At 43.2% G+C, this 27,923-nt stretch overlaps 1 protein-coding gene across 2 annotated transcripts in view; it reads right to left on the bottom strand.

Annotated features, from left to right (window-relative positions):
• SACS (sacsin molecular chaperone) overlaps nucleotides 1-27,923 on the bottom strand; it is a 427,729-nt gene that overhangs the window by 267,548 nt on the left and 132,258 nt on the right. The window contains exon 1 of one of the 2 annotated variants that reach the window (XM_069202246.1): nucleotides 6,658-7,077. The exons of the other annotated variant lie outside the window; for it this stretch is intronic. Within the exon in view, the coding sequence (XP_069058347.1) occupies nucleotides 6,658-6,659 (2 nt within the window). The 5' untranslated portion in view covers nucleotides 6,660-7,077. Of the gene's footprint in view, nucleotides 1-6,657; nucleotides 7,078-27,923 lie in introns of those variants that run through there. 2 annotated transcript variants of the gene reach the window in all.

Here is a 27,923-nt window from a genome sequence, read left to right as displayed (position 1 = left end):
AACCTCGGAATGGTTATAAAACTATTATAAGATGCCTACCTGCCAGTGCAGTAGCAGCAGGCACTCAAGAGTGTGAGGTGACAAGAGGACAAATGGTCACTGAAAGCCAGTTTTTTAGGTCGAGCGTGCAAGCGCTTTGGCCTCTTGTAAGTCTTGTGGGCTTTTAACCACGCCCTCTGCACGCCCATCACTTTCACTCATTTGTGGGCTTGCCTTTCAAAAATCTTTTGTTATCATTGGTAAATGCTTTACGTTTGTCCCTCCTTGGGGTGGTTTTGTTACCGCATTGGACACCGACCCTGTTACATCGATAATTGCACGTTTGCTGATACGTTTGACTGTGAGCAAACTTCTTTTTCTTTTTGTGTCTCTCCTTCGTGTTCATGCTCATGGCGGGAGTGGCGCTTTGAATCGGCTTGCTTATGTCAACTACTGTACTTTTCAATTTCAATTTATGTGGCACGAAACGTCCAGTTAGGAATTTACAACAACAATATCTTAAACTCGAGCAAACACAAGACCCACTGTATTTCAAATGCTTGTTTATTATTGAAAGAGTATTTAGGGGTAGGAAAAGTGAGAGTGGGGAGAGGGAGAGAAAATAGTTCCTCATATCTACTACAAATCAAGATCTGGTATCAGCAATGGAAGGATGCATGCCATCCAACCGAAACAAAGAGAGATAGAAATGAGTGGAACAAATACAAGAATGGAGAGGAAAGCCAATGCAATAGGAGCAGAGAAACTAGACAAAAGAGAAAACCAATCAATGCATGAGGAAAGTGCTGACTAAAAGCCACTGTATATACTGAATTTTCCATAACACGTGTTCAAGAACGGGCAGCTATAGCCATCTGTATGCAAGACCTAAAAAAAACGCAATCTGTGCACTATTATCCTTAAGTTGAGTCTAGCAGCGCCAGTAAAACTAATGCAAGAAATACAAAATTAAATAGAGCTCCTCTTTTCTTGCTTAAGATGATCTACTGACTGCTACATTTTGATAGGGAAAGTGAAAAACTGTTTATCTGGCAACTGTGAGCGCCCTCTGAAGCAACCAAAACATCCCGCCAAACAGTGGATGGACCATTATCTGAAGAAATTACAATTCTTTTATCTACTTTCACTTGAGGAGCCTCTAAATCATTATTGAGGATTTTTAATCTTATCCTGTCAGAGGGAGATATTGAATTGCTATGTAGAAAATAATCTGTGCTTTTATATGCATGAAACAATCATGGTCATAGGGAAAGGTCATGTGTGGTTCTTTTCAATGATTTCAAAATCTCCGTGCGAGGACCCTATTAGAAGAGACCAATTTCACGAACTGTAAAAGCGTGAATTTCACTCACGTTTGCCAAACCAACAGAAATTCCTAAGTTTTCAGATCACAAGTGCATTCGGATGGAAGGCCTCCATAAATGCAGTAAAGCTAAGCATTTAGGGCCAGATGTAAGAAGCCTTTTGCGCCTCACAAATGGCGAAAAACGCAGTTTGCGAGGCGCAAAAGGCTGAACGCGATGCAGAATCACATTTTGCGAGTCGGTACCGACTCGCAAAATGTGATTCCGACTCGCAAATAGGAAGGGGTGTTCCCTTCCTATTTGCGACCGCATCCCGATGTAGAGTTGCTTTGTGACCGCGAAAGCGGTCGCAAACCAACTCGCAGTTACCATCCACTTGAAGTGGATGGTAACTCATTCGCAAAAGGGAAGGGGTCCCTATGGGACCCCTTCCCCTTTGTGAATGCCCACAAAAATAGTTTTTCAGAGCAGGCAGTGGTACTATGGACCACTGCCTACTCTGAAAAAAACGAAACCAAATGGTTTCGGAATTTTTTCTTTTTGCAGCTCGTTTTCCTTTAAGGAAAACGGGCTCCAAAGAGAAAAAAAATACTGCTTTATTAAAAAAGCAGTCACGGACATGGTGGTCTGCTGTCTCCAGCAGGCCACCATCCCCGTGAGTGCTTTGACTCACTATGGGGTCGCAAACTGCGACCCGCCTCATGAATATTCATGAGGTGGGTCTTTGCGACCCCATAGCGAGTCGCAGAAGGTGTCTGAGACACCTTTCTGCATCTCGGATTGCGAGTTGCAATTTGCGAGTCGCTATGATTCGCAAATTGCAAGTCGCAATCACATACCTACCTACATCTGGCCCTAAGGTTTTTACATGACATCTGGTTTGTAATTTCGGGAAATCTTGGAGTGTCTGATCTTAGCTATTTAACATGCAAGTACAAGATGCCAATGTCACTCAATGGAACACTCTGACACAGTCAGAAACAGCATGCATTTAACGGAAATGATCTATCGTTATGTCAGCGAGTGGCCTATTAAACAAACTGGCCAGATGCTTAGTAGTCCTATGACCTCACGGTAGTGTGCATCTATCTAATAGATGCATTAATTCATTTGTTAATTAATTCCTTCAAAGTTCACCTGCTTATGCAAGACCTTAGCCAGCATAATCCACACCTTCTTCCCAGCAAACATATGTGAAGGCATGTTGCCCTTTTAAGTTTTCTCACTCAATGCCTCATGTATAGGGTTGCCACCTGACCGGTTTTCTACCAACACTACCGGTACTAAAATTTGCAAAACTGAAAAAAGTCAGTATTTTTAGCCTTCATCTTTGCATACTTCAAACAGCAACTATAAATAGAAAGCATTTTAAATGTGATTTAGAGCTATGTTAATGGTGCATCACTAATAATTACAGCAAACAAAGACAGAAAAATCAAGTTACAAATAAATACATACGCTTTTGTCTAAAGTTGAACTTAGTATTCCAGAATTTGCAGAAACGTAAACAACAAAAATACTAGCATTTTTCTCTTCAAAGGTGGCAACCCTACTCGAATGTCAAACTATTTTTCAGTCACAACGTCTGCAATCGACACACAAAATTACAAACTTAACAACAGCAAAAGAGTGTTTGACAATGTTCTAAAAACAAGATTACTAATTGGAAAATCTTTCCCACCCGGTCAGTAGTTTTTGAGGCACATTATGAATGGCAAAGAAGAGGGGGCTTAGTTTGAGAGGGGCATCCTTCTACGAACTGTGATTCAGAGTAAAATGTATCAGTAGTTTGCAACCTCAACTGTAGGATACCAGCACCTGTCAGGGGATGGTATCTGATTTGCAAAATGGGTCAGTTTCCACTATACTGATGGTGGCTTCCAGACTTGTATGCATCGGACCGACCGAAGGCTACAGTTAAAAACAGAAAATGTCATGCAGGAAATATGAATGCAAGAACGAAGGTCTATTGTCCCTTGCAGGCCTCCATGCCTTTATTTGCATCCATTCCCAAGCGGTCACAAGATGTCTTCTCCCTTATACATATAAATGAGGCAGAGGTTTTCACAACGATCTGTAAAGGGGCATTTTTGTGATGTCACTGAGAAGTACACCAGTTAAATCACAAACTGAAGCACAGGTCACTAATCAGTTAGTGTGCATAAACACTGACGTGATCCCCCTATCTAAGACAAAAGCCACCAGGACAGAGGGGTTCAGTGGAAGCTGGTTCGGCAGATGTGCTCAAAGAAAGCCCCCCAAATTTTGTGAATAAAAATATTGTATTTAAAAACATCAATGAAGTTTCACAAAATGCCGCATCTTACACATTTGCATCTTGATGTAATTGGCTGGATGGACGGAGCAATTACAGTTTTCTGTTATCTGACAACTGCAGCACAAGTGTCACCATGTCATAATTCTGTTTCACAAGGAACACATGCAACAAGATCTTACTTGCAATCAGCAAAGCAAAAAAATATGAAATACTTATTAGAATTGTTTTTAATATCTATGCATGCTTATTTTGATTACAGAAATTGCAGCTAATAAAAACACTTATGTGCTGCAATATGATTCCCTACGCCTGATATTTTTAAAACACTTACACTAGAACCTGCCGAGACTGAGAAATACATTTAGAAAACATAGTCCAGAAAAACAATGATAGACAAAAGATTTGAGGACTACCTCCTGGAGTGTTACAAAAGACAATAATTTGCTCGCCTATGGCAAAAAAATATTTCCAAGACAATTTTTATTAATAAATAAATCCGTAGGTAGGGATTCCAATGAAATGTTTTTTTGGTGATAAACATTGTACATTTTTAACAAGGCGGTGTATTTTCCCTTTACCCCTTCCATTTTCTGTAAAGCATTCAATCAGTCCCTGGCAGATATATTTCAAAATATCTGTTACACTGGCCATGACACTAAGACTAGGAGAATTCTGACTAATCACGAAAACCCCTATAAAAAGGGGAAAAAAGGTACAAAGATTATCTCTGGGTGTCATGACAAACAGCCATAAACTAAAAATGTTGAAAATTAAGCATAGTTCCAGTTACTGTGTCTCGAATGCGGGCTAAATTGGTCATAATTCATTTGAGTAATAATAGTACGCTTGCATATTAGTCCTTTGAAGGACTGTATTCAGAAGTGAATGATTGAATGAATTTGATTCAAAAAGGAGCAGGTGCATTTTTTTCAGTTCTGAATCTTTGTTTGTATTTCTGATTCAATTACAGAAGCCTAGTTAAGAATATATGCAAAGAGAAACAAGGGAGGGGAAAAACCACAATTGAATCAAAGTGGTCTTTACAGACCGAAGTAATTCAACACAATCCATAATGTCAGCCAGTCTCATATTGTGAGGAGAGATGTTATGCTGTTGTGGAGAGCAGCTCCACTAAGGAGCACCCTGCAACACCAGCAACACTCTAGATTTGCTCACCTCAAGTGTCTGTTTTTCTAGCAAAGGTTTTAAGCATAGGATTGGCACAGTGGCATCCGCACCAAGCTATAAAGGGATAAAGTCTTTTGGCATTTGTACAGCAAACTCTTTAAGTATAGGATTGGCGCAGTGCCATCCTTGCTAAGCTGTAAAATTACAAAAGCCTTTCACCACTACAGGCACAGTATTACAGCTTTGGACTGGTAAAATACCATCTAAGCCAACCTGAAATGAGCAAAAGCAACCCTTCACATGTGTTTCGATGTCATTACAGCAGTGATGTTTTGCATAATTTGTCACTAACACTGAAAGGGTTTTGTTTTGACTGATGTAGGGTGCTCCCTTGTGTCTGGACAAAGCTAAAACTCTGAAGAGATGTAATTACTTTGAAACATGTGACAGGGGTTGCTTTTGCTCATTCCTGGTTGGCTTGGGTGGTATTTTTTTCTAGCTCGGTATGGATGTCACTGTGCCAATCCTATGCTTAAAAACTTTGTTAGAAAACCAGACATTTGAAGTGAGCAAATCTAGAGTGTCGCTGGTGTTGCTGGGTGCTCCTTACTGGAGCTGCTCTGCACCTAAACTTGGGATCTACCCAGAGTACTCTCTTCTGATATATATATGCATATATAATACCTTGCCACCCAAAAATCCCATCGCTCCCTAAAAAAGCTGTTACCACATAAAAACCCGTACCCCCTATAAACACCTTATCACCCAAAAATCCATACCCACTCTAAAGCCTAAAAATACCTTTGCAACCCAAAAACCCATACCCACCCTAAACCCTAATACATACTTCTTACCACCCAAAAACCCATATCCACCCTAAACTGCAAAAATACTCTTACCACCCAAAAACCCATACCCACCCTAAACCTTAAAAATACCCTTACCACCCAAAAACCTATACCTACCCTAACCCCTAAAACCTCCATATATATATATATATATATATATAAATATATATATATATATATGAACTCCTCACCTCTAAAACCTTTACCATGCATATGTCTTTTCCATTCATGCCTTTACAAAATAAAAAAAATGCTGTTTCCCGCTACTTTGTGTCTCTTCCTGACAGTGATGTGCACAGGTCTCATGTAGTTTTTTACTATTTTATTATCTTTCTTTGAACGTGAATTCGTGAATTTCTTAAGCGCAGGATTCTAGTTCTCATGATTTAGTACCCTCCCTCAATTGTGTCGGTCACGCCCATTCAACTGCTTTACCACGCCCCTTTTTAGTGCTTTCCCCTCCCTTTTTTTTCACACCCACTTAAATCCCTGCACTAAAGTGAATCACCATAACCTGCAGTGCTGTTCCTTAGGAATTGTCTAGCAGCTCATGGATCTCGGATTTCCAATGTCGTCATATTCTGTAAGATTCCCTTGATTAGCTTCCAGAATACAAACGTTCACTGACACATTCACTCATGCATAAAGCAGTGCAATGCCTCGTCTGCGCGACCAGACTACAAACAGACTTCCGAGGATGTTCCTACTATGCGAAAAGCATTGTTTTCTCTGAGATGCGGGCGCCTGCTTTTGTACTTCCCCGGTCAGAGGTCAGGAGCGGAGTCTTACGGCGCGCAGCCGCTGGCTACGGAAACAGTAAGCGTAAAATAAAATAAATGAGCGGCTCTGCCTGACTGAGGTGGAAGCGTTGGGTCGCAGCCGTGCGGCACGTTGGGTGCTGGCACTGCCAGTACCGAGGGCACTGCCGCTTAGACCCTGGGCGCGTCCGCTGCTTCGCCCCTTTCAGCTGCGGGGAGAGAGGGACCTGCCGGGGAGTGTCTGGGGCACGTGTGCTGGTGGCAGCACGTCCCAGAGCTTCGCAACCCGGCTATTCCTAGGGAGTTGGAGAAGCAGCCTCCTCTGTGCTGTAGATACTTACATCCCCCTACGAGCCTTCTTCGCCTCCCGATCAGAGGCCCCGTCGTCACCGGGGAAGACAGCACGGAGGGGAGCCAGGGACGGACGAGGTAGAAGCGGAAGAGAGGGAGCGCGGTGACAGCGCAGCCGAAACCGTTAGTCAGAGCAAGGCTGCAGAGGGCGGTGTTTGGTGGGCAGCGTGAGAACAGACACCGCAGGCAACCCTGCGGCACCGGAGCAGACGCCCAGAGGCAGGAGAAGGGCACAACAGCCCTTTCTAACCCCACCAGAGCGGAGACCACCTCTCAGACTGACGCCCGAGCGAGTTTTGGAATTCAGAAGGGAAGGAAACCAACCGCTGCGGAGTTTTACAGTTTCAGCAACAGCTAACAGAGCCACGCATATCATAAATCCATGCTCCGTTTTATCTGCCACATGAATATCACCCCAAAATAAACACTTTCAGGCAGCTATGCATTTTTAAAGTATTTTTTTTCCTTTACATATTTTCTTATAAACGGCTGTGTTCGGTATTAATGCATCTTGCAAGTTCTACATCATGTGTACTCGCAAACATTTTCCCAGGGGCCAAAAAGTTTGGTCTGTGACGTGCCTGGGGGCCGCATTGATGCCAGGGCGGCGGCAGTGGCGTGACTAGGGGGATTGGTGGCCAGGTAGGTGTAGGGGAAGCAAAGGATATACATCTAGTGGCTGAAATAAACAATGGAAAAACAGAAAACCTGGAATTAATCCCGGCTTACCCACGTTTCCAAATTGTGTGATCCTAGGCAATTGTTTAGTGTCACTTTCCCTCCGTTTTCTGCATTATCACATTTAGGATGACCTCAAAATACATGATTCATGGTGTCGCCCTGCACAAAACCTGCTTCTATGTTTGATTTAATAAACTATAATGTTGTTTATGTATGATAGGAACCCAGGCCACCCATAAAGTGCACATACCAAGTGACTTGCCTCTTTGATTTACTAATGGTGGTGTTCTCAGGGTAAGGGAAATAATTAATGTATCCAAATTTATGTTTGAAAGCTATCACTTTAAAAGGAATACATCTCAATGCACGATAAAATAAATTGTAGTAAGGCAAAACGGTTCTGCATGTTAACTAAATACACTTAATTTTGAAGAGACTGTCTTAGTGTTACACATATGCTGCAAGATGTCTTTAAAAATGAAGGCGTTTCTAAAGTTAAGTGCAGGAGTCCCTAGTTAATTCCTTTCTTTAGCACCAATTAAGTTTGAAATAAATGATTGTGTGAGTATTTAATATTTGTGTTAGTGCAGAGTCGAGTAAACAGCTGCCCAGGGCTCCTGTTGCTTCAGGGGCCGCATGTAAAGGTCATAGGGGCCGCATGAGGCCCGCGGGCCGTACTTTGAGTATCCCTGTTCTACATGAACTGAGAGCCAGATAAATTCAGTGTCTAGGGCCAATATCCCATTGCATACAAGCCCACAGAGGAAACCCAATAGATACATGCAAACAAAATAAAAGACCTCAAACAAATGACTTAACACCTCATTGAATTAGGCTGGAAAAAATATGATGCAGGTTCATGAGGCAAAGCAATGGGTTAATTAATGGGCAATCTGAGGGCAGCCAAGCTGTACAATACTGGCTGCCTGCCTCATTAGCCACCAAGCACTAAGATTAGACTGCATCTGAAGCTAGTTACCTTTGAAGCTACACACATCAGGACCCCCTTGTCCATGAAAATTAACTCAGATGGAGCAGTAAGTAGCAACACCCCAGTTGCCTTGACTCTCAATTGCTTTGGGATATTGGGTGCTATAGCGTTGCTTGGTCAAAGCTGGGGTATTGGCTTGAAACCCTTTTAGGCGCTTTCTTGTGTTTGCCTTCTGCACCAAAGTTCTTTCTTTGAATTACAATCCAGAACATTGGAACGGGGAACATCGCAACATTTGCATTTAAATAAACACAAATATACCAATAAGTGTAAGCAATAAGGATAAGTACTAGGGTGGGTTTTTCTTTCAAGAGCCACAAAAAAAAGAACAGAAGATGGGTGGTTCAGGTATCTAAAACCCCCACCCCAGTTATTCAGACACTCCCTCTACTCCCTGTTGGGGTGGTGGAGATAGTAGGTGTATCCTGCCAAAGTATATCACAGCACTGTCGCAGCCTGTTTAATGTCTAGAGTGCCCATAATTCATCCCACCTTTTGTGAAGTATTTACTGATGATGAATCTAATAGTATTATTGTTCTTTCACACACATCTGCTGGCTAACACTTTTCCTGACCCATAGGCACTCATTTGAGATCCAGAAGCCAAAATGTCAGTATTTTCTCATTCTATAACTCATTTTGTTTGGAATAATGTGTTTTAGATATCCCTTAATATTGCACTATCATGGTTTATAAGCGCTGTAAAACTGGTAATATTAAGGCTCAGCTTTCTACAAATATTTGAGGACTGAATTCAAAATAATAAATGGTCATGTCTGAATATTTGGCTTTATTTTCTCCAGTTTTCAGGAGAAGCATAGAAATGCTAAAATATTTACTGGTAATTCCATTACACTTTAAGTTTTTGTTCCTCACTTCAGTCGTTTGTACAAGCCAGTCACACTACTATTTGTTAATCTTATTACTCTGTCTAGTTCAGAAATAAAGAGAATGCCCACAATATGTAGGGTTCCTCCACCCCTTTATGACTCCTGTTTTTCTCAGATGATGCCGGCAGTCAGGTTGACAACAGCACTACAAGAAGATGCTGTTGTATCAGGTTTGCAGAAGGACTTGTTGCAGTGTAGGAGGTCCTTCTGAGTTTGTCTGTGTGTCCGGGTAACGCAATGTGCGACAGAACAGGAAGCAGTGCAGACAGGAAGCCATCGCTGCAGTTCACTTTGGTTAAGCCTGATCTTACCTGAAAAGCAAACACTGGAGCTCTCGGGTCCGCTGCCCTGAACATCCATATTTCAGAGGCCTAGGGCTCACTGAATGTGTCCGGTAAAGGAAGTGGTGTCAATTGTTGGTAAGTAGCACAAGATTCCGCTTCAAGGAATATTTTATATTAGAGCACCACATATGAGTAGGCCTCTAGCAGCACCTTGTTTGAAAGGGATATTTGTTGTAGAATACTGTCATTTTACCAAGTGGTAGGATGTCCTTTTTTTTAGCCTGTCATGTCCTTTTTCATATATTTATAGCGTTCTAATGTGGTCCTTGCCTTATCCATGATGGACAGGAAGACTGCATCAACGGGCATTTGCAATGCAATAGGTCTCGCTTTTGTGGGAGTTAGAGCTATTGGCATTGTAAATGACAATGTCTTTTACCTATGTGTTTTGGTTTTGAGTGTAGTGGATGTATGAACAGAGACGCAGCTGCAGCACTGTCTAAAGGACTAAGGATGGGGAATTATCTCTGGGAACAGAGACACAGCTGCAGCACTGCCTATAGGACTTAGAATGGAGGAGTTACCTACTGGAAAAGAAAAGCAGCTGCAGCACTGTCTAGGGCACTCGGAATGAGGAATTACTACTGGGACCAGAGAAGCAGCTGCAGGATTGTCTACAGGACTAAGAATGAAAAATTACCACTGGGACCAGAGAAGCAGTTTGCAGCACTGCCTAGAGCACGTAGAATGAGGAATTACCAACGGGACCAGAGAAGTAGCTAGCAGTACTTCCTAGAGGACTAAGAATGAGGAATTACCACTGTGACTAGAGGCATAGCTGCAGAATTGTCTACAGGACTGAGAATGAGGAATTACCACTGGGACCAGAGAATCAGCTAGCAACACTGTCTAGAGGACTACGAATGAGGAATTACCACTGGACCAGAGAAGCAGCTAACAGTACTGCGTAGAGGACTTAGAATGAGGATTTACCACTGGGGCCGGAGAAGCAGCTGCAGCATTTCCCTCAGGACTAAGAATGAGGAATTACAGCTGGGACCAGATGAGCAGCTAGCAGTGCTATCTAGAGGACTTCGAATGTGGAATTACCACTGGGACCAGAGAAGCAGATAGCATCACTGTCTACAGAACTTAGAAGAATTAGCGATGGGACTAGAGAAGCAGCTAGCAGCACTTTCTAGAGGATTTAGAATGAGGAATTGCAACTGGGACCAGAGAAGCAGCTAGCTGCACTGCCTAGAGGACTTAAAAATTGTATTAACCGACGGGTCCAGAGAAGCAATTTGCAGCATTGTCTTGAGGACTTAGAATGAGGAATTACCAATGGGAACAGAAATGCAGCTTGCAGCACTTCTTAGAGGACTAATAATGAGGATTTACCACTGGAACAAGAGCAGCAACTACCAGCACTGTCTAGAGGACTCGGAATGGCCACTGGGACCACAGAAGCATCTGCAGCATTGTCCACAGGACTAAGAATGAGGAATTACCACTGAGACCAGAGAAGCAGCTAGCGGCACTTTATAGAGAATTTAGAATTAGGAATTGCCACTGGGACCAGAGAAGCTGCTAGCAGCACTGTCTTCAGGACGCAGAATGAGAAATTACCATTGCGACCAGAGAAGCAGCTAGCAGCACAGTCTAGAGGACTTAGAATGAGGAATTACCACTGAGACCAGAGAAGCACCTAGCAGCACTGTCTAGAGGAGTAAGAATGAGGAAGTACCACTAGGATCAGAGAAGCAGCTGCAGCACTGTCTAGAGGACTTAGAATGTGGAATTAGCACCGGGACCAGAGACGCAGTTGCAGCATTGTCTATAGGACTAAGAATGAGGAATTACCACTGGAACCAGAGAAGCTGCTGCAACATTGTCTACATGACTAAGAATGAGGAATTACCATGGGGACCAGAGAAGCAGCTGGAGCAATGTCTAGAGAGTTTGGAATGTGGAATTACCACTGGGACCAGAGAAGGAGCTGCAGCATTGTCTACAGGACTAAGAAAGGAATTACCACTAGGACCAGAGAAGCAGCTAGCAGCACTGGCTAGAGGACTTAAAATGAAGAATTACCACTGGGACCGGATATGCAGACTTGTCTAGGGGGCTTTGAATGAGGAATTTCCGACAGGACCAGAGAAGCAGCTTGCAGCACTGTCTATAGGATTAAGAATGAGGATTTACCACTGGGACCAGAGAAGCAGTTACAGCACTGTCGAGAGGACGTAGAATGAGGAATTACCACTGTGACCAGAGAAGAAACTAGCAGCACTGACTAGAGGATCTTGAATGAGGAATTACCAACGGGACCAGAGAAGCAGCTTGCAGCACTCTTTAGAGGACGTAGAATGAGGAATTACCACTCAGATCACAGAAGCAGCTAGCAGCACTGTCTATAGGATTAAGAATGAGGATTTACGACTGGGACCAGAGAATCAGCTGCAGCACTGTTTAGAGGACTTTATAATGAATTAGTGTGTGTCTGCTGAGGGTGTAAAACACACCCACAGACCCAATTATTTCTAAAATGGCTGTGAAGGAAAAGTAGCTTGGAAAACATCAATTAAGTATACTTGAGCTGAGGGACAAGACTAAGGAAACCTGAAACCTTTGGTGCCTTCCTAAACGAGGTGTTTTCACTGGTGTGGTCTGAACACATTGCTATGGACAACCAAAAGAACACTAGGGCTGCAATGACCAGATGGAGGAGGGGGTCATCACATGCTGTAACAGGAAGAATTGGGAACGTAGTGTGATGGCCACCAAAAATGTTCTCTTAGTGAAACTGTCTGGGAGGTAACTAAGCACACAAAGGAGGGACATTTAGAAAAATGCACCAATAAAAGGAAGCTTTTAAGACTAGCACAACAAAGAACGGATGGCAATAGTGGGTGTGGTTAAAGCCTATAGACTGAATACTGCATGTCTTGCAGACAGCGCATGCACACTGCTTAGGCTTGACCCAAAAAGGAGACACCTTGTCTCATCTTCATCTGATTATGAGGAGGCTGAGAAGTCCAGAAGGTTTCCCAGTAGGAGGTCTGTTCACTCTCGAGCTGTGGATCAGACTTGCACTAAGTCTGATACGGAGAATATGATTAAAAAGCTGTTGAAGATGCCTTGGCTTCTGCATAAGCTAAGACAAAGAGAAGCACTAGCAGCATGGCACCAGGATGCACTTGTGGTGATAGTGCACTTTAGAAATACACATAGAATAACAAACAGAGCGAGTTATCCTACTCATTCATTTTCCCCTGAGTCAGGTTCTTCTGCCAAGGGCAAATACATGTGAAAAGGAGAACGGGGACAATTCTATTTTATGTGAGCAGTAATTTGGATTTTTTTTTAGTTTAGTCAGAAGATTATGATGGTTCTGGTCTTTTTTTATCAAGCGATTCATTGTTGTAACTATTATAGGGCAGATATTCAATTTTGCCTCATGCTGTGAAAGTGGACCGAATGCTGGTGATGCTATCAAAGAAATTGTCTGTAAGTCCAGTAGATTCTTCTCCATCTGATGCCATAGACAAGAAGACTGAGGCAGCACTGTAAAAGACCAATTCCTCTATAACCAGGCTGTAATTTGAAACATATGCTCTGTAGTAGCAGGACATATTGTTATGTACCTGCAGGGCTCCACAGGTTTACATACTTTATTTAATCTAACTGCCCTCATTGCAATTGGTTGGTGGCACCACTTGTTTTGGACTCGTCATCTGGAGGCTACCGTTGCTGCATGTTTTTAATTTTTAAATTCCCAGGTGTCATGTAGCCGAGAACTTTGTAAAATCTGTGCTTTTCGTGGAATTCATGAATTACCAGACAGACTTTCCAATGAAGACAAGTGGCTGTTTTTTTATCGGCATGATTGTTGTAAGGTCCCTGATCACAATAAACTAGAAGTCAAATGAAATCCCCATTTATTTAAACTGGTATGTGAAAAAGGCAAGAAATTGCAGAAGAGAATATTGTAACGATTTGCACTTCAATAACCTGGGTAAATTTTTTGGGACACACTGTAATAAATGCAGATAAACTATGGTAGATATAGTGTTTGAAGAAGAAGCAACACCATGGTGTCTGCATATAGCATGATGTGAAATGCTTCTGGTAATATGGCATAAAGCATATTGCTTTAGAGAGGGTTTACCCTGTATTTGCGGTGTAAAAGTGTATGTGGTGAAGCTTTGCAGAGGAGTCATCTGAAACTGCCATATAAATTGAACTGCTGCTCATACATAGCTTTAATCTCACTGGGGTGGCCATTTACAGTTTCCTAATACCTAGGCACCATGCATAAGTTCGCAACTGGTGGTATAGAATCACTTGTCAGTTAATGAACAACTGGCAAGGGACTGTGACTAAAAATACATAATTTATTCAATTTCTGCACATTCTTAGTTCTGACACATCTGAACCCTACCTTTTTCCCTTATCACATTTGTTAGAAATGGGGTATTTGGTTGGCAGTCCGGTTACCCCCTGTCCAAGCAAGGACCCCCACTCTAGTCAAGGGTAAAAGAGGGTCACCCTCAGCTAACCCCGCTCACCCCCTTGGTAGCATGGCACGAGCAGGCAGGCTTAACTTCAGAGTGCTAGGTGTAAAGTATTTATACCAACACACACAGTAACTCAATGAAAACACTACAAAATGACACAACACATGTTTAGAAAAATATATTTGTCTAAACAAAACAAGACCAAGATGACAGCAATCCACCATACACAAGTCAAGTTATTAATTAAAAACCAAAAAGAGTCTTCATGTTCTTTTAAACAGAACGCTAACGCTGTTAGCATGAAAATGTACCTGTGTCACGTTAAAATAACCCGCACGGGCGAGTGTGCGTTGAAAAAGGAAAGCAGTGTGTCGATTTCTCACCCGCAAGCGACGTCATGCGCCGTTTCTCCTTGCCAATCGGCATGCGTCGTTTCTTTCCCCGCGGGCGAGAGATGTTTCAATCCGGACAAAACACCTTGGGTCTGGGCAGGCTTGCGTTGTTTTTCCGCGCCCAGCGATGTTGCGTCGTTGCAGCCTCCGTCAGCGATGCTGAGTGTCATTTCTCCAGCCGTGTGCGGCAAATTCCCAACCGAGCTGCATCAATTTTAGCTGCGGAGCTGGCGGTGCATCGTTTCTTTAGCTGCTTTCAGAGGTTGCGTCGGAAATTTCCCCGCACGGGATCTGTGAGTGGATTTCCAACCTTGATCCACCAGCTTCACCTGTCAATGTCCCAGGAACTGTATAGGGCACCACTTGGCAGGGCAGGAGTCTCATCAGAGGCTCCAGGTGCTGGTAGAGAGAAGTCTTTGCTGTCCCTGAGACTTCAACAACAAGAGGCAAGCTCAGTTCCAAGCCCTTGGACAGTTCTTCACAAGCAGGAAGGCACACAAAGTCTAGTCTTTGTCCTCTTGCATAGGCAAAAGCAGCAACTGCAGGATAGCTCCACAAAGCACAGTTGCAGGCAGGGCAGCTCTTCTTCCTCAGCTCTTTAGCTCTTCTCCAGGCAGAGGTTCCTCTTGGTTTCCAGAAGTGATCTAAAGTCTGTGGTTTTGGGTGCCCTTCTTATACCCATTTTGCCCTTTGAAGTAGGCTTACTTCAAAGAAAAGCTTCAAAGAAAAGTCTTTGAGAAATCCTGCCTTGCCCAGGCCAGGCCCCAGACACACACCAGGGGGTTGGAGACTGCATTGTGTGAGGGCAGGCACAGCCCTTTCAGGTGTGAGTGACCACTCCTTCCCTCCATCCTGGTTCATCAGGATATGCAGGCTACACCCCAGCTCCCTTTGTGTCCCTGTCTAGAGAGAGTTGCAAACAGCCCAACTGTCAAACTAACCCAGACAAGCAATCCACAAACAGGCAGAGTCACAGAATGGTTTAAGCAAGAAAATGCTCACTTTCTAAAAGTGGCATTTTCAAGCACACAATCTTAAAATCAACTTCACTAAAAGAAGTATTTTTAAATTGTGAGCTCAGAGACCCCAAACTCCACATGTATATCCGCTCCCAAAGGGAGTCTATGCTTTAATCATATTTAAAGGCAGCTCCCATATTAACCTATGACAGGGATAGGGCCTGCAACAGTGAAAACAGAACTTGGCAGTATTTTACTGTTAGGACATATAAAACACATTAGAATATGTCCTACCTTAAACATACACTGCACCCTGCCCATGGGGCTACCTAGGGCCTACCTTAGGGGTGTCTTACATGTAAGAAAAGGGAAGGATTAGGCCTGGCAAGTGGGTACACTTGCCAACTCGAATTGGCAGTTTACAACTGCACACACAGACACTGCAGTGGCAGGTCTGAGTCATGTTTACAGAGCTACTATGGTGGGTGGCACAACCAGTGCTGCAGGCCCACTAGTAGCATTTGATTTACAGGCCCTGGGCACCTCTAGTGCACTATACTAGGGACTTAACCAGTAAATCAAATATGCCAATCATGGATAAACCAATCAACAATACAATTTAGACAGAGAGCATATGCACTTCAGTACTGGTTAGCAGTGGTAAAGTGCTCAGAGTTCAAAAGCCAACAACAGGTTAGAAAAAATAGGAGGCAGGAGGCAAAAAGATTGGGGCTGACCCTGCATAAGGAAAAAAATCCACCAACATTAAAACATATGTCAATAAATTCAGTATCCTTGAGGCATCAAAACACCAATGTAAACGTGTAAATAAATAAATAAAAAGCAAATGGATGAAATAGGGAGCCCCAATTAGAGTGAATTAAAGTCCAGTAGCATCTGTTCCACCATGTCTGTGACTGTCATAGATATTCTTCAATGACTCCTCAATTCCCAGTCTTTATCCAATCATCGACTAAGATGTCATAGTTTTTTCTTGCTTATTTGACCTGGCTGCTTCAGGGTTATAGCTATGTAGACAGATGTGATTTCCATAAACGCGCAGTACAGATTTGTCTTTAAACACCCGTTGCCACCCCGCATTGGTCTGTAATTATGTTCATTGACTCACTGCAGTGTCGTAAAACGAGAGGTAAATTCTCTTAAAACCAAACTCACAGCTCCTAAGAAATCAAATCAAAACGTGATTTATAAAGCCCTGCTAATCACCCACAAGGGCATTCATGCGCTGGGAGCTGTGCTGCTCAGTTGTATGATGGAACCACGGATGCCAGAACAACGCATGCCTTAAGAACACGGTTGGAACAACAACTGTGTCGTTTCCGCGCATGCCTTTATCACCCATTCCTTTACTCCGAATTTAGTTGTAAAGGCATGTGTGGAAATGCATGTGTGAAAACGCATGCAAAATGGCATGTGTGATTCTGTCATGCAATCCCCACCTGCCCTGAGGCCCAAAACTACCCCACCCCTAATAGCTAACCTACATCACCCCCCCACCTGCCCTGAGCCCTAAAAAAATAAATACTGTCCTAACCTCCCACTACTATAAACTAAAGTAACCCGACCCCTCACCCGCACTGAACCATAAAAAAAAACTACCCCGACCCTCCACCCCTGCCCCATAAAACGAAACTACCCCCACCCACCCTGAGCCCTAAAAAAAAAAACTACCTCAACTCCACCTCTAAAATGTAAACTATCCGACCCTCCCACCCTGAGCCCTAAAAAAACCTACCCCCAACCCTAAAAACTAAACTACACCGACTGCCCCACCTGTCCTGAGCCATAAAAAAAACCTACCCCAACCCCCCACCTGCCCTGAGCCCTAAAGAAATCTACCAGACCTCCACCCCTAAAGATTAAACTACCCCGACACCCCCACTGACCCTGAGCCCTAAAACCTTACCCTCTAAGAAGTTAGCTACCCTTACCCCCACCCACCTTAAGCCCTAAAAAAACGATCCCCACCCCTTAAGCCCCACCCCATAAAACAAAATTTCCCAGATCCCCACCCACCCTGAGCCCTAAAAAAAATACCCCGACACCCCCACCCACCCTAAGCCCTAAATCCACCCCACTGCTAAAAACTACCCGCCAACCCTGCCTCAACCCCACTTACCTTACAGCGTCCACTCCCGATCCTTCCTCCTCTTCTCTCCTCTCTCCTCCCACCCTTCCTTAAACCTTACCCCACCCCTTTAAAAATAAACTACCACGCCCCCACACTAAACCCTAAATTAAAAAAATTACCTAAACCCCCCACCCAAGCCCCTAAAAAAAAAAAATAGCCCGACACCGACCCCTCACCCACCCTAATCCCTTAATCCACCCCAGACCCACTTACCTCACTGCGACCTCCGTGTCTTGCCTGAACAATGCATGGCTTTTTCTGTGCCTTAACCATGCATATGTGTAGTTCAGCACATGGTTAGTTACGGCACAGAAACAGCCAAACGTTGTTCAGGCAAGTGTGGTTATGCTTACATGGGAAGCGTCTGCGTCTTTAAGGACGCGTTGTTAAGGGCGTTTACCGTGCTGCTGGGGTGGACTCAGTTGACAAGAAATGCTAGGTTCCACCAATATCCTCCTTTTCGTACTGGGGGTTCTCTGGCCTTCATTTCACCACATTGGGGCATCACCGTCGTTCTTGTTCCCTCATTTGTCAGGTATGCCTCTAGTACTAGTTACAGAGGAGGAATCGGCCATATGCAAATCAGGCTTGGTCCTGTTCCATTAGGAACAGTATAGCCAGGCCAAACCAGTCTGGAGTTGCTTGTGTTAGCATCTGGAGGGCACCTAGCATGGCAGTTCAGGCTGCATTGTTCCTATTGGATCAGCTTCAAGACTGATTTGCATATGATTAGTATCTGCCTAGATTAGCGCAGTCAGTGAAAGGCGATGAACTGGGATGTGGCCCCTAGAGATCACCAGTGGCTCAGATTATTTAAAGCACTGCATCCATCACGTTGGTATTTCAAAGTATGCACTAAGTTATTTACCCAGATGCATAGTGTTGACATCAAACCAAAAATGCTTATTATCCCATCTTTGACGCAGTGAAAAAAAGCAGCACGAGCAAAATAAGAACATCATGGGTCATGGTCAACCTTCTGGCAGATGGCCCTACTCCTAAATGAGAAACTATGGAAAATATGTATGTATAACCATGCAAGTAGATGTGGCAAGACATGACTAGTGATTTTTGTGAAAACAAAAAGGACAACATCATAGCAAGAGCTTGTGTGGGTTTATGCTGTGAGGGGTTGGTGTGCTTCCTTTATTTTACGGTAAAGCCTACCCCATATCACTGTGCTGTTTGCATCTGCATTGTAATACGTCCTTTAATCCAGGTTAGCTCCTGCGTCCCTATTTATGGTTTGTCCTGCAGTGAGGACTGTAGTGGAACACTGTGCATACTGTACAGTAAATTTAGTGCCAAACCTCTTGACTCCACTGGGCCATAAATGCCCAAATACAAGTTCAGATGTTCTGAACCAAAAGCAACTCAAATGTGTTTTCCCTGATAGTCACATTTGGGGAAGAAGTTCATGCATCTGTTACATTGCCTGGGTCTCTGACTGCAAACCTCTTTATAAAATATTCACTTTCGGAATGTACTACAACCTCACTGTCTCTACCAAGTAAGTGCCTAACTTTATTTTAAGTAGGAAACATGCAAAACATTGTCAACTCTGAACATTTTGTAATTGTTTGGATATCAAGGTTTTTAACCTAAACGCCAACATAAACTAGCAACTATGTTTCAGCATAGCAGTGAGAGGCCATTATAATGCCTTCATGCATTACTTTTTCAGTGCAGTTTAAATTTAGAGTTTACAGAAGTCAGTAATTGCCAGTGGCTGATTGCGCAGCGGGGTGTGCTTTAAAATGAAGTTAATTCCGTACACTACCCAACTGTCTACAAGAGGACCATGGCGACGTATTGTATGGTGGAAGACATTTAACCAATGTGTTCTCCATATTTAGCACTTACTCTTGAAATCTGAGCTTTACCACGTAATCTTAAAGGTTAGTTCTCACTGTTTTTGTAATCGATTGACACAAATACCACAGACTGCCACAACAGGTGTGAAGGAACAAAATGAGAAACCTTAAAAATTTGACACACGATAGGCACTAAACATGCGCCCTTGACCATTCCTCCCTTAATTCCTGACAGCACTTAAGCAACAGCTCAATGCCACCAACAAACTGAGGTATGCCACACACCACCGTAGCCAGCCAGTCTGCAAGTTTCTTCTTAAGTCGATTTCACCACACTACACTGTAGATTCCTGGTAAACATAAAGCTGTGAGGGTATTGGTTCATAAAAACACTGATTGGATGTTTTCCTTGACATGTGGTTTCTCCTAGTCATTGCCAAAGCTTTACGGGGAGATTTCTTTGTATACAAGTATAATGTAGAACTTGTGAGGGAAAAAAACATTATTTGTTCTTTATTTGTTACTGATGTAGGTGAGTAGTATGAATCCTTCATTGGGATCAACAGACCTTTTTGCTCAGCATCTCATTCTCATTTGGCCCTCTTGCTAGCCCCTACTAGTGACATGTTCAATTTTTCATCAGCACCATCAGACATGAGAGGTCAGTGGGAAGACAAATATCATATGAGGTCAGCATATATCCAGTTTGCCGCAAGAATGCCTAAAATCACTTACTCTTAGAAGTAATTACTCCTATTTCTGCTTTTCGTAGTCTCAACCCTTACTTACGATCCTCACTTGTGAGTATGAACATATCTGAACTGGATAGTCACTTGCTCTGCAAATGGCTTTATTGCTAAATGAAGTGCACAGCCACGCTCATTGGTCACCTAACCCGCAGTCCTCCCATCATGTCAACATAATATCTAATCTCTTGACTAGGGTATCATCTCCCTTCACACTAGGAGGGAGATCAAGGTGTAAGCAATGTGTTGAGAAACAGACTAGCAGTAATGTGGATCACTAATAAGTAAGTAGCCTTTACCTCCACGAACCTTTTTTGTGTTCTTCTAGGATCGATGCAAAAGGAAAGTACAAGGAAAGAATAATTGCATTGGACCATCAAAAACAGGCACAGTCTTCGGATCTGACCATAGCACTCTATATCTGACAGCCACTGTCCCCCTCTCTGACGTTCCCACCAAACCATATCCCATATCCATCTGACCTATTCAGCTTACTGCCCATCAAATCTCTTGACCTCTCATCCTATGTTCTACCGTATGACATTACTCTTCAACTACTCCCTCAGTTCCAGTACTTCTCTCAGTTTCAAGTCTGCCATTGCACTACTTCTACTCAAGAAGCCCCTTACTGGCCCCTCTAACCTAGTAATATATTCTTAGTCTGATTGCTAATATTCTCTAAAAAAACGTGAATTTGTTGTCTTTAACAACTTCACCCCACCACACTAAATTTAACCCATATCAATCTGGCATTCAAATACTGCACTGAGACAGCACACAGTCTCATTTACACCTTCTTTAAATCAGCTCACCCAACAGACTCTTCAATTCTTAACATGCTTGACCTCTTGGCTCCATTTGACACTGTTCAGCATATTATATTCCTTTCTGCAGTCACTAATAGAGGTATCACATATGAGGCTCTCCGCTGATTTTCTCCTCATCATTCTGATCAATCTTTCCACACTTCAGGCTGCTCCAGACTCTGATTGTTTTCCATTGGTAGCTGACATTCCGTGAAGCTTAATTCTGGCTCTCGGCTTTTCTCCTGCTACACCACATCCCTTGAGAGAATCATATCTCCTTTTGACTTCTCCTACCATCTATATCCTGACAATATGTAAATAGTTTTCTCATCAACTTTCATGGCTGACATCTAAACATGCACCCCAGGCTGCATAAAAGATATCTGACATTGCATATCCAACCATTCTGTTATGCCTAATCGAGAAAAACATAAAACATCTAATTTCCTCAAAATTTGAAACAAAGCATCTTCCATCTCCTATTTCATTTCTACCAGGCAGCTCAGCCTGCACACTGAGCAAGAAACTATGGCATACTCTTCAACTATACATTTAGATTTTTTTATAAGCCACGGTTGCCTGATACCAAGTATTCAACATTCATCAAAGCAGGTCCTTACGTTTCCTTCCACATGGCCAAAGCACTTCTCCCCACCTTCGTCCTGAGCAACTTATATTACTGCAGCAGTCTATTAGTTTGCCTTCCTCAATACTCTTTCCTTCCCGTGGACAAGTCAGCTCTCTATAAGCTTCCCAGGCATGGTCATGCACCGCAGTATCATAATCAGATCGGCTGGTGATCAAGGAAGGATAAGCCACATACAAAATATTTATCCTATCGGATAAAGCTCTAACCAATTTAGCCCCCACCTACTAAGCTAGGCTAATGCTAAGTGGGTATGCATCCTCACACAAACCAGTCTGCCAACGAAAACCTCAGTGTTCCCAAATTCTCCCTTTGCTCCCTCGCAATTCCTTTCATTCCTGTTAATTGGACCCCATCTCTAGAATAAACTCTCAGCCAAAGTACACCCCATATTCTCTCCTAATACCTTTAAATTCACTTAAAACTGCCCCCTGCTAAAGCTTGAGGATTTACACACCCAAACACTCCCATATGCCACTAACTCTCCATGCAATAACTATATTAATCAGAATAATGTGTTTAGCATTTTTTTAATATATCGGTTTGTGTAGCCTGTTTGTTGCCCAATCCACAATTCAATAAAGATCCCACCTACAAAATCCTGCCTACCTACCTTCCATACTGTTTTTATTATCTCAGTAAGAATCTACACTGAATGAAAGAACAGCCTGGAATTCGTTCTAGAAGTCAGCAATTACTGGGTTGTCAAAAAATAGCAATAGCAGAACTAGTTTGTGTGTATTCAAAGATCAGTCTTTCCTCTATACCTTATTTTAACAATGATAGTGCTGCCCATTACTGAACATAAAAACAGTGAACTTACCCACAAAAGAATGTCATAGGCAAAGTGAGTTGTATCTCAGGAGGATGACGAAGTAGGCATCTTCTTATCTGGAAGGGCCTTTGTGATCAGGAAAAGCAGACAAGGCACGGGCTATTTTACTTTGGGAAATGTTTCTTGAACTGCTACTTAAAAATCCACACTACAAAAATTAAGCACTTTGCAGAATCCAATGTAGAACTACAGCAGCAACTTTCTTCAGTGGGCTGAAAGAGACAGCCTAGATGTTAGTGCACAGTTGACATGTCTCTCCAATGAGTCAGTCGCTCGATTTAATGAGAAGCAGAGCTCTGAATGCCAAGTGTGATCTGCCATTCATAGACTGCACTTGGCTGCTTTAGACCTGACTGATGTTTTGAATCCTAGCTCTGGTGCTCAAATGAGGTCACTGCCTCTGCCAAGAAAATCTTTTAGTTACAAGTGCTCTTGTTGCAGTCTCATTGGAGTCTGCTGGCTGTGAGGCACCAGCGCCAGTGAGCGAATCACTGTCACTCTACGCTTGGCATGACAAAGTACTGGGGTTTGTTATCCCTGGAGTCCTGGAATCATAGACTGCATTTGAGAGAGGGGGCTGCAGACTGTCGGTGCAAATTGTTTTATTTCATTAACGTGCAATTGGAATCTAGGAGCTCTGAACACTGCAAGGCAGGCTACAGCTGATAGGCAAAGCAGACGAGGAGACCGTTGGCCGATTCTGAAAATTCCTTATACAAACCTGTGATGTAAAATATACGCAACCAAGGTCCTATAATCAACACATTCTATATTCAAAAGAGGTCCCTGAGTATCAGGGAGGCTAGGAGTGCTTTGCAAGCCCTTTCCCTCCTTGCAAGGCGTGCCTACATAAATGTGTGGAGTGCAAATGGGTTGAGCATTGTTTCCCGCTGGCCTTCCAAGTATAGTGATGCCATCTTGCTGATGTAAACGAGGGCAGGGGGAAGGTCCCTGCCATGTGCGTCAATTCACCAAAATGCAAGGGGTAGCGGAAGTGACAGCACACGCCACGCCATTTGACCTTTACTTTGACTCACAAGCACATGCTTACACATACACACATATTCACAAACTCTCTTTCACTTTAGCACACTGTCACCTGCAAGCATGCATACATGATCCGTTTAAAAGCATGTTTATTTACCTTAGCTGCCAGATAAGGTCATATCCCAGCTAACTGTACTCCATTTTCATCACACAATTAGTGAATGATGTTATTTACTCTTCGAACTTTTCGAATAGTGAAAAATGACATAAAACAAGGAAAATGGTCTCCTACCATGAGGATGTGCTGCCCCTGTGTTCCAGGCACTCGTTTTGCCACCTTTGAGGCCAGGGGTCGCAAAGGCAACGCAAGGAACAAGCCAGGGATGCAGCTGCGACCCCTGATAACCCCTAAATGACGTCCATAGTCCCTGCACAGAAGAGACCTTCAAGATCCCGCCTTCTGCAACGCTACTGAGTTTGTTTATATCCCTTTCAAAGGAATAGAAATGCAACAGTGGAAACAAAATATCATTCAGTACTCGTACAAAAACTCGACACCAAGCACACGTTTAACGCCTCTTCGAAGGTGGGCATTGAATATGATTTCTCTAAAAAAAATATGGGGTACCCCAAAACAAAACAAACACATCTGTTTTGTGAGCCAACGGGGTAGGGAGAAGCACATACTTATTATCTGAATATTACCGAGGAAATATGCAAACATGATTGGCAGCTTGTAACATGGTCCCAGAATGTAAATCTAATCTCTGTCTGTGTGCACGCTGCTAATTTTAGCCTGGGCTGTGATGCTAACAATTTACTGAACAAACAGATATAGTAATGTCCTTCCAGCCACAACCAATGTCAGTGCAGCTCCTGAAAGGATGAAGACCTTGGTTCAGTCAAATATCTGCCTTGTCTTTCATGAAAGTTCTTATTGATTGTCTGCAATGCACAGTCAAGTGCCAAACCTCCTGACATCTATGGCCCTCCTCACTGGACTGAGAACTGCTTCTGCCATTGTTTCCCCTATAGCCAGTCTATAATACATGGTAATTGAAACGGCCATGAAGGATGTGGAAATACTAGAGAAAAATCAGAAAACATTATACCACAACCAGACCAATTATAAGAATGAGGGCATTGATTTATTAGCCAAGGTCAAGAACTAATATTAAAATCAGCTCATAATGGTGCTGCAACGGCTCTTCCACAGGGAAATGTACAGGGAAGAGGTGTTGAGATTACTTAGATAGAGGTAATACAATTTTGGAGACAGATTCTACTCAAGGATTAAGAAGAAAAATACAAGTTTGAGAAAGCAGTGACTACTGAGGGGATTAGTAAACAGGAAGGAGATTTCTTAGTGATGAATCAGCCTAAGATGTTCTAGTTTTATTTTCTACAAAAATTCATAAAAATCAGTTGCCACCACCACCTGGGAGGCTCATTTTTTAGATGTGTGGTAGTTATTGGACACTGTCAGAATTTGCTGGCTTTTTTTCGTCAGCCGTTAGAGAAACAAACGGCTACATTTATTAAGGATTCTACAATGATGTTACATTTACTGAATCATCTCACTTTTGACCCAGAATCTTACATTATGCCAGGACTTTACATGAAGGGGATTAAAAAATATAGTGATGGCTGGAATACTTGAATTAAGCACAGCCACTGGCGATCGCTCTGGCCACATCCCAATCCATGGTTTTTCACCCAGTCTGCCACCTCAGTTGGATCTAGCCATATTCAAATCAGCATTGGCCCTCCTCCAGTCGGAACAATCCAGCCTGAACTGCCCAGCCAGATCCTCCCTGAACCGGAATGCAAGAAACCCAGGACTAGCTATAGGATCATCAGCCAGGTATAGATTAATTCCAGTGGCACCGTGAGCACAGGACCCGCGTCTGGGCATACCAGTCACACTTAGGGCATCAAAAAACAAAGTGATGGAATGCTTGAATTCATCTCAGACACTGGCAATTGCATAGGCCACATCCCTAGACATTGTTTTTCACCTACCATGCCGCTCGAGTTTGGATCCAGCCATATGGAAAGCAGCCTTGACTCTGCTCCAATTGGAACAGTCCAACTGCTAGGCCAGGATCTCCTAGAACTGGAATACAGGCAACCCAGGACTGGCTTCGCCAATAATAATAACAGTGGACTGGGGTGCAGCCCCATGTAATTATCAGCAGTTGAGATTAATTCAAGCATTCCATCCATCACTTTTATGTATACTTTAGTAGGACTTTACATGAAAGCATTAAATAAGAGTATTCTCCAGGACAATGCCATATTAGTCATTTGCAGGGTTTTGTGTCAAACGATTGGCCTTGTAGAGTCCTGTCAGACGTTATTATTCACTATGTGTTCTTGATGCTAAATTATATTTTTTCCAATTTGAAAAAACAGATGGGGTGCTTCCACTGGTTCAACTTGTGTCCCCAGTCTAGCAATGGTTTTGAACAGAGAATATGTTTTGATGAACAGAATCCACATAAGGCCAAGATTTCTCCTTAAGAGATATATTGTCGTTATTTTTTTTCTTTGGGCTGGAAATGTGGGAGAATTGAAAGATTGTTTTGTATGACTTACCAATGTACACCTAAAAGTCATTGAAACACACAGTAAGGGTCATACACCCTTCCTCCATTCAGACTCTGGACCAAGAGCGCGTGGATTGTTGTGAATGATCTATTACAAAAAATCAGGTAAGAATGTCCCCGTACATTTTCAAAATTCCCATCCAATGACTCTGACAGAGAATCATCCATTTAGACAATTTCTCCACACTTGGATAAATTGTTTTAGTATGGAATATTATGCAGATCAGAAATCCGAAGAAAGTGGTCACACTGGTTAAAATGAGAGCCAGTCATAATCACAGTGATAAACCTGTGCCTCCCAACTTGACAGAAACTGATGAAATAGTATTGGATGCCTTTACCTGTGATCATTTAGTGGAACAGATTAAGATATTTACCATAAAAGAACTGGATGATATTGGAGGGGAGATGATAAAAGACCTTTGCTTACACATTTTTCTTTAAAAAAAGGGCAAATCTTAAAAACAGATTTATCTTGCCAGTGACTTCACGTTGAAGCTCGAAGCATGCTCAAGGTAGCCTGTCTGACGCATAAAGCCGTACACTTCTGCATGCATAAATACCCAGCATGCTGGCTCACCATCTCTGAAGGTAGCCATTTGTTACGCAGTGTCAGCTCTCTCCTACTGGAACTTGCAAGATTCAAGGAAAGTAGGCCCGACGCTCCAACCTACTCCAGCTCAGCATCAGAATCTGAAACTTGCTTCCACTTGAGATTCGCACCAGCCCACTGACTGTTACATTCAATGAGGAAGTGAAAGCAATTTTGATGAACAGATTTTTCCCACTTTAAAACTCTGTACGCTGCAAGGTGATCCTGGTCTGCCGGTTACCTGGATATCCAAGTTCTCCAGAGAAAAATACAAAGAAAATACTATTCATTCTTTGGTCTCCTCCCATTTAGCAGTGAACGTGACAGGAGCTTTTCTGGATATCTATGTGAGTCCATGATTGCTGGTCAAGTTATACATTTCTGATGTTCCGAGCCTGCCCCTGCATCTACTTTAGCATGTTAGCTTACGTGTCTGTCAGCATTACCTAGAGGCGGGCCGGCCAACAAATTAAAAGGGAGAGCCAAGCCACAGTTGAGCCCATGGCTACATAATAAAACATTTTTGGGGCGCCACACGAACCCCAATTGTGCCCCCGGGACTGCATGGACCTCCACCCCGGGACAACCATTCCCCCAGGCCTACATAATTAAAAAAACTTATAGGGGGTGCACAGACCCCCAGTGGGTCCTGTGGACTACTACCTCCTTGGGATAACATAAAAAATTATAAGGAGGGGCCGCATGGACCCCCTGGGCGCCTGGGAACCACCATCTCCCCAGGGCCACATAATAAAAAAATGTAGGGGAGCTGCACAGACCCCGCCAGGTCCCAGGGACCACCACTTCCTCAGGACAACATTAAAAAATATATGGGATAGTCGCACTCCCCTCTCTAGGCCAGTTTTGCCCTAGGGACCCTATCCCCCAACGCCCAACCACATGTTCCTGGTTGCCCATGGCACCAAGTTTAAAGTTATGGGGACTGCAGGACAGCCTGAATGCCTCTGCAGTCCCAGCCTGCTCCTATCTCCTGAGGGCACCGGCATTGCTCCCGCACGCAGGGAGCTGCTGCCATCCATGCCAAGCTGAAAATAACAAATGCCTTTTTCCACTCCAGACACGCAGGGTAGATCCCAAGATTAGGGGGAGCAACAGCTCCTATATAGAGCACCCTACAACACCATGGACACTCCAGATCTCCTCACCTTAAAGGTCTGTTTTTCTAGCAGAGTTTTTAAACATAGGATTAGCCCAGTGCCAACCATGCCGAGCTAGAGAGTGACAAAGCCTTTCACCATTTTTACAGCAAAGTCTTTAAGCATAGGATTAGCAAATGCCATCCATGCCTGTCTGTAAAATGGTAAAAGCCTTTTACCATTCCAGCCACAGTA

Source organism: Pleurodeles waltl, chromosome 8, assembly GCF_031143425.1.
Source record: "Pleurodeles waltl isolate 20211129_DDA chromosome 8, aPleWal1.hap1.20221129, whole genome shotgun sequence".
Classification (NCBI taxonomy): domain Eukaryota; kingdom Metazoa; phylum Chordata; class Amphibia; order Caudata; family Salamandridae; genus Pleurodeles; species Pleurodeles waltl.
Note: the sequence above shows the minus strand (reverse complement) of the source record. Positions and strands in the feature narration are given on the sequence as shown.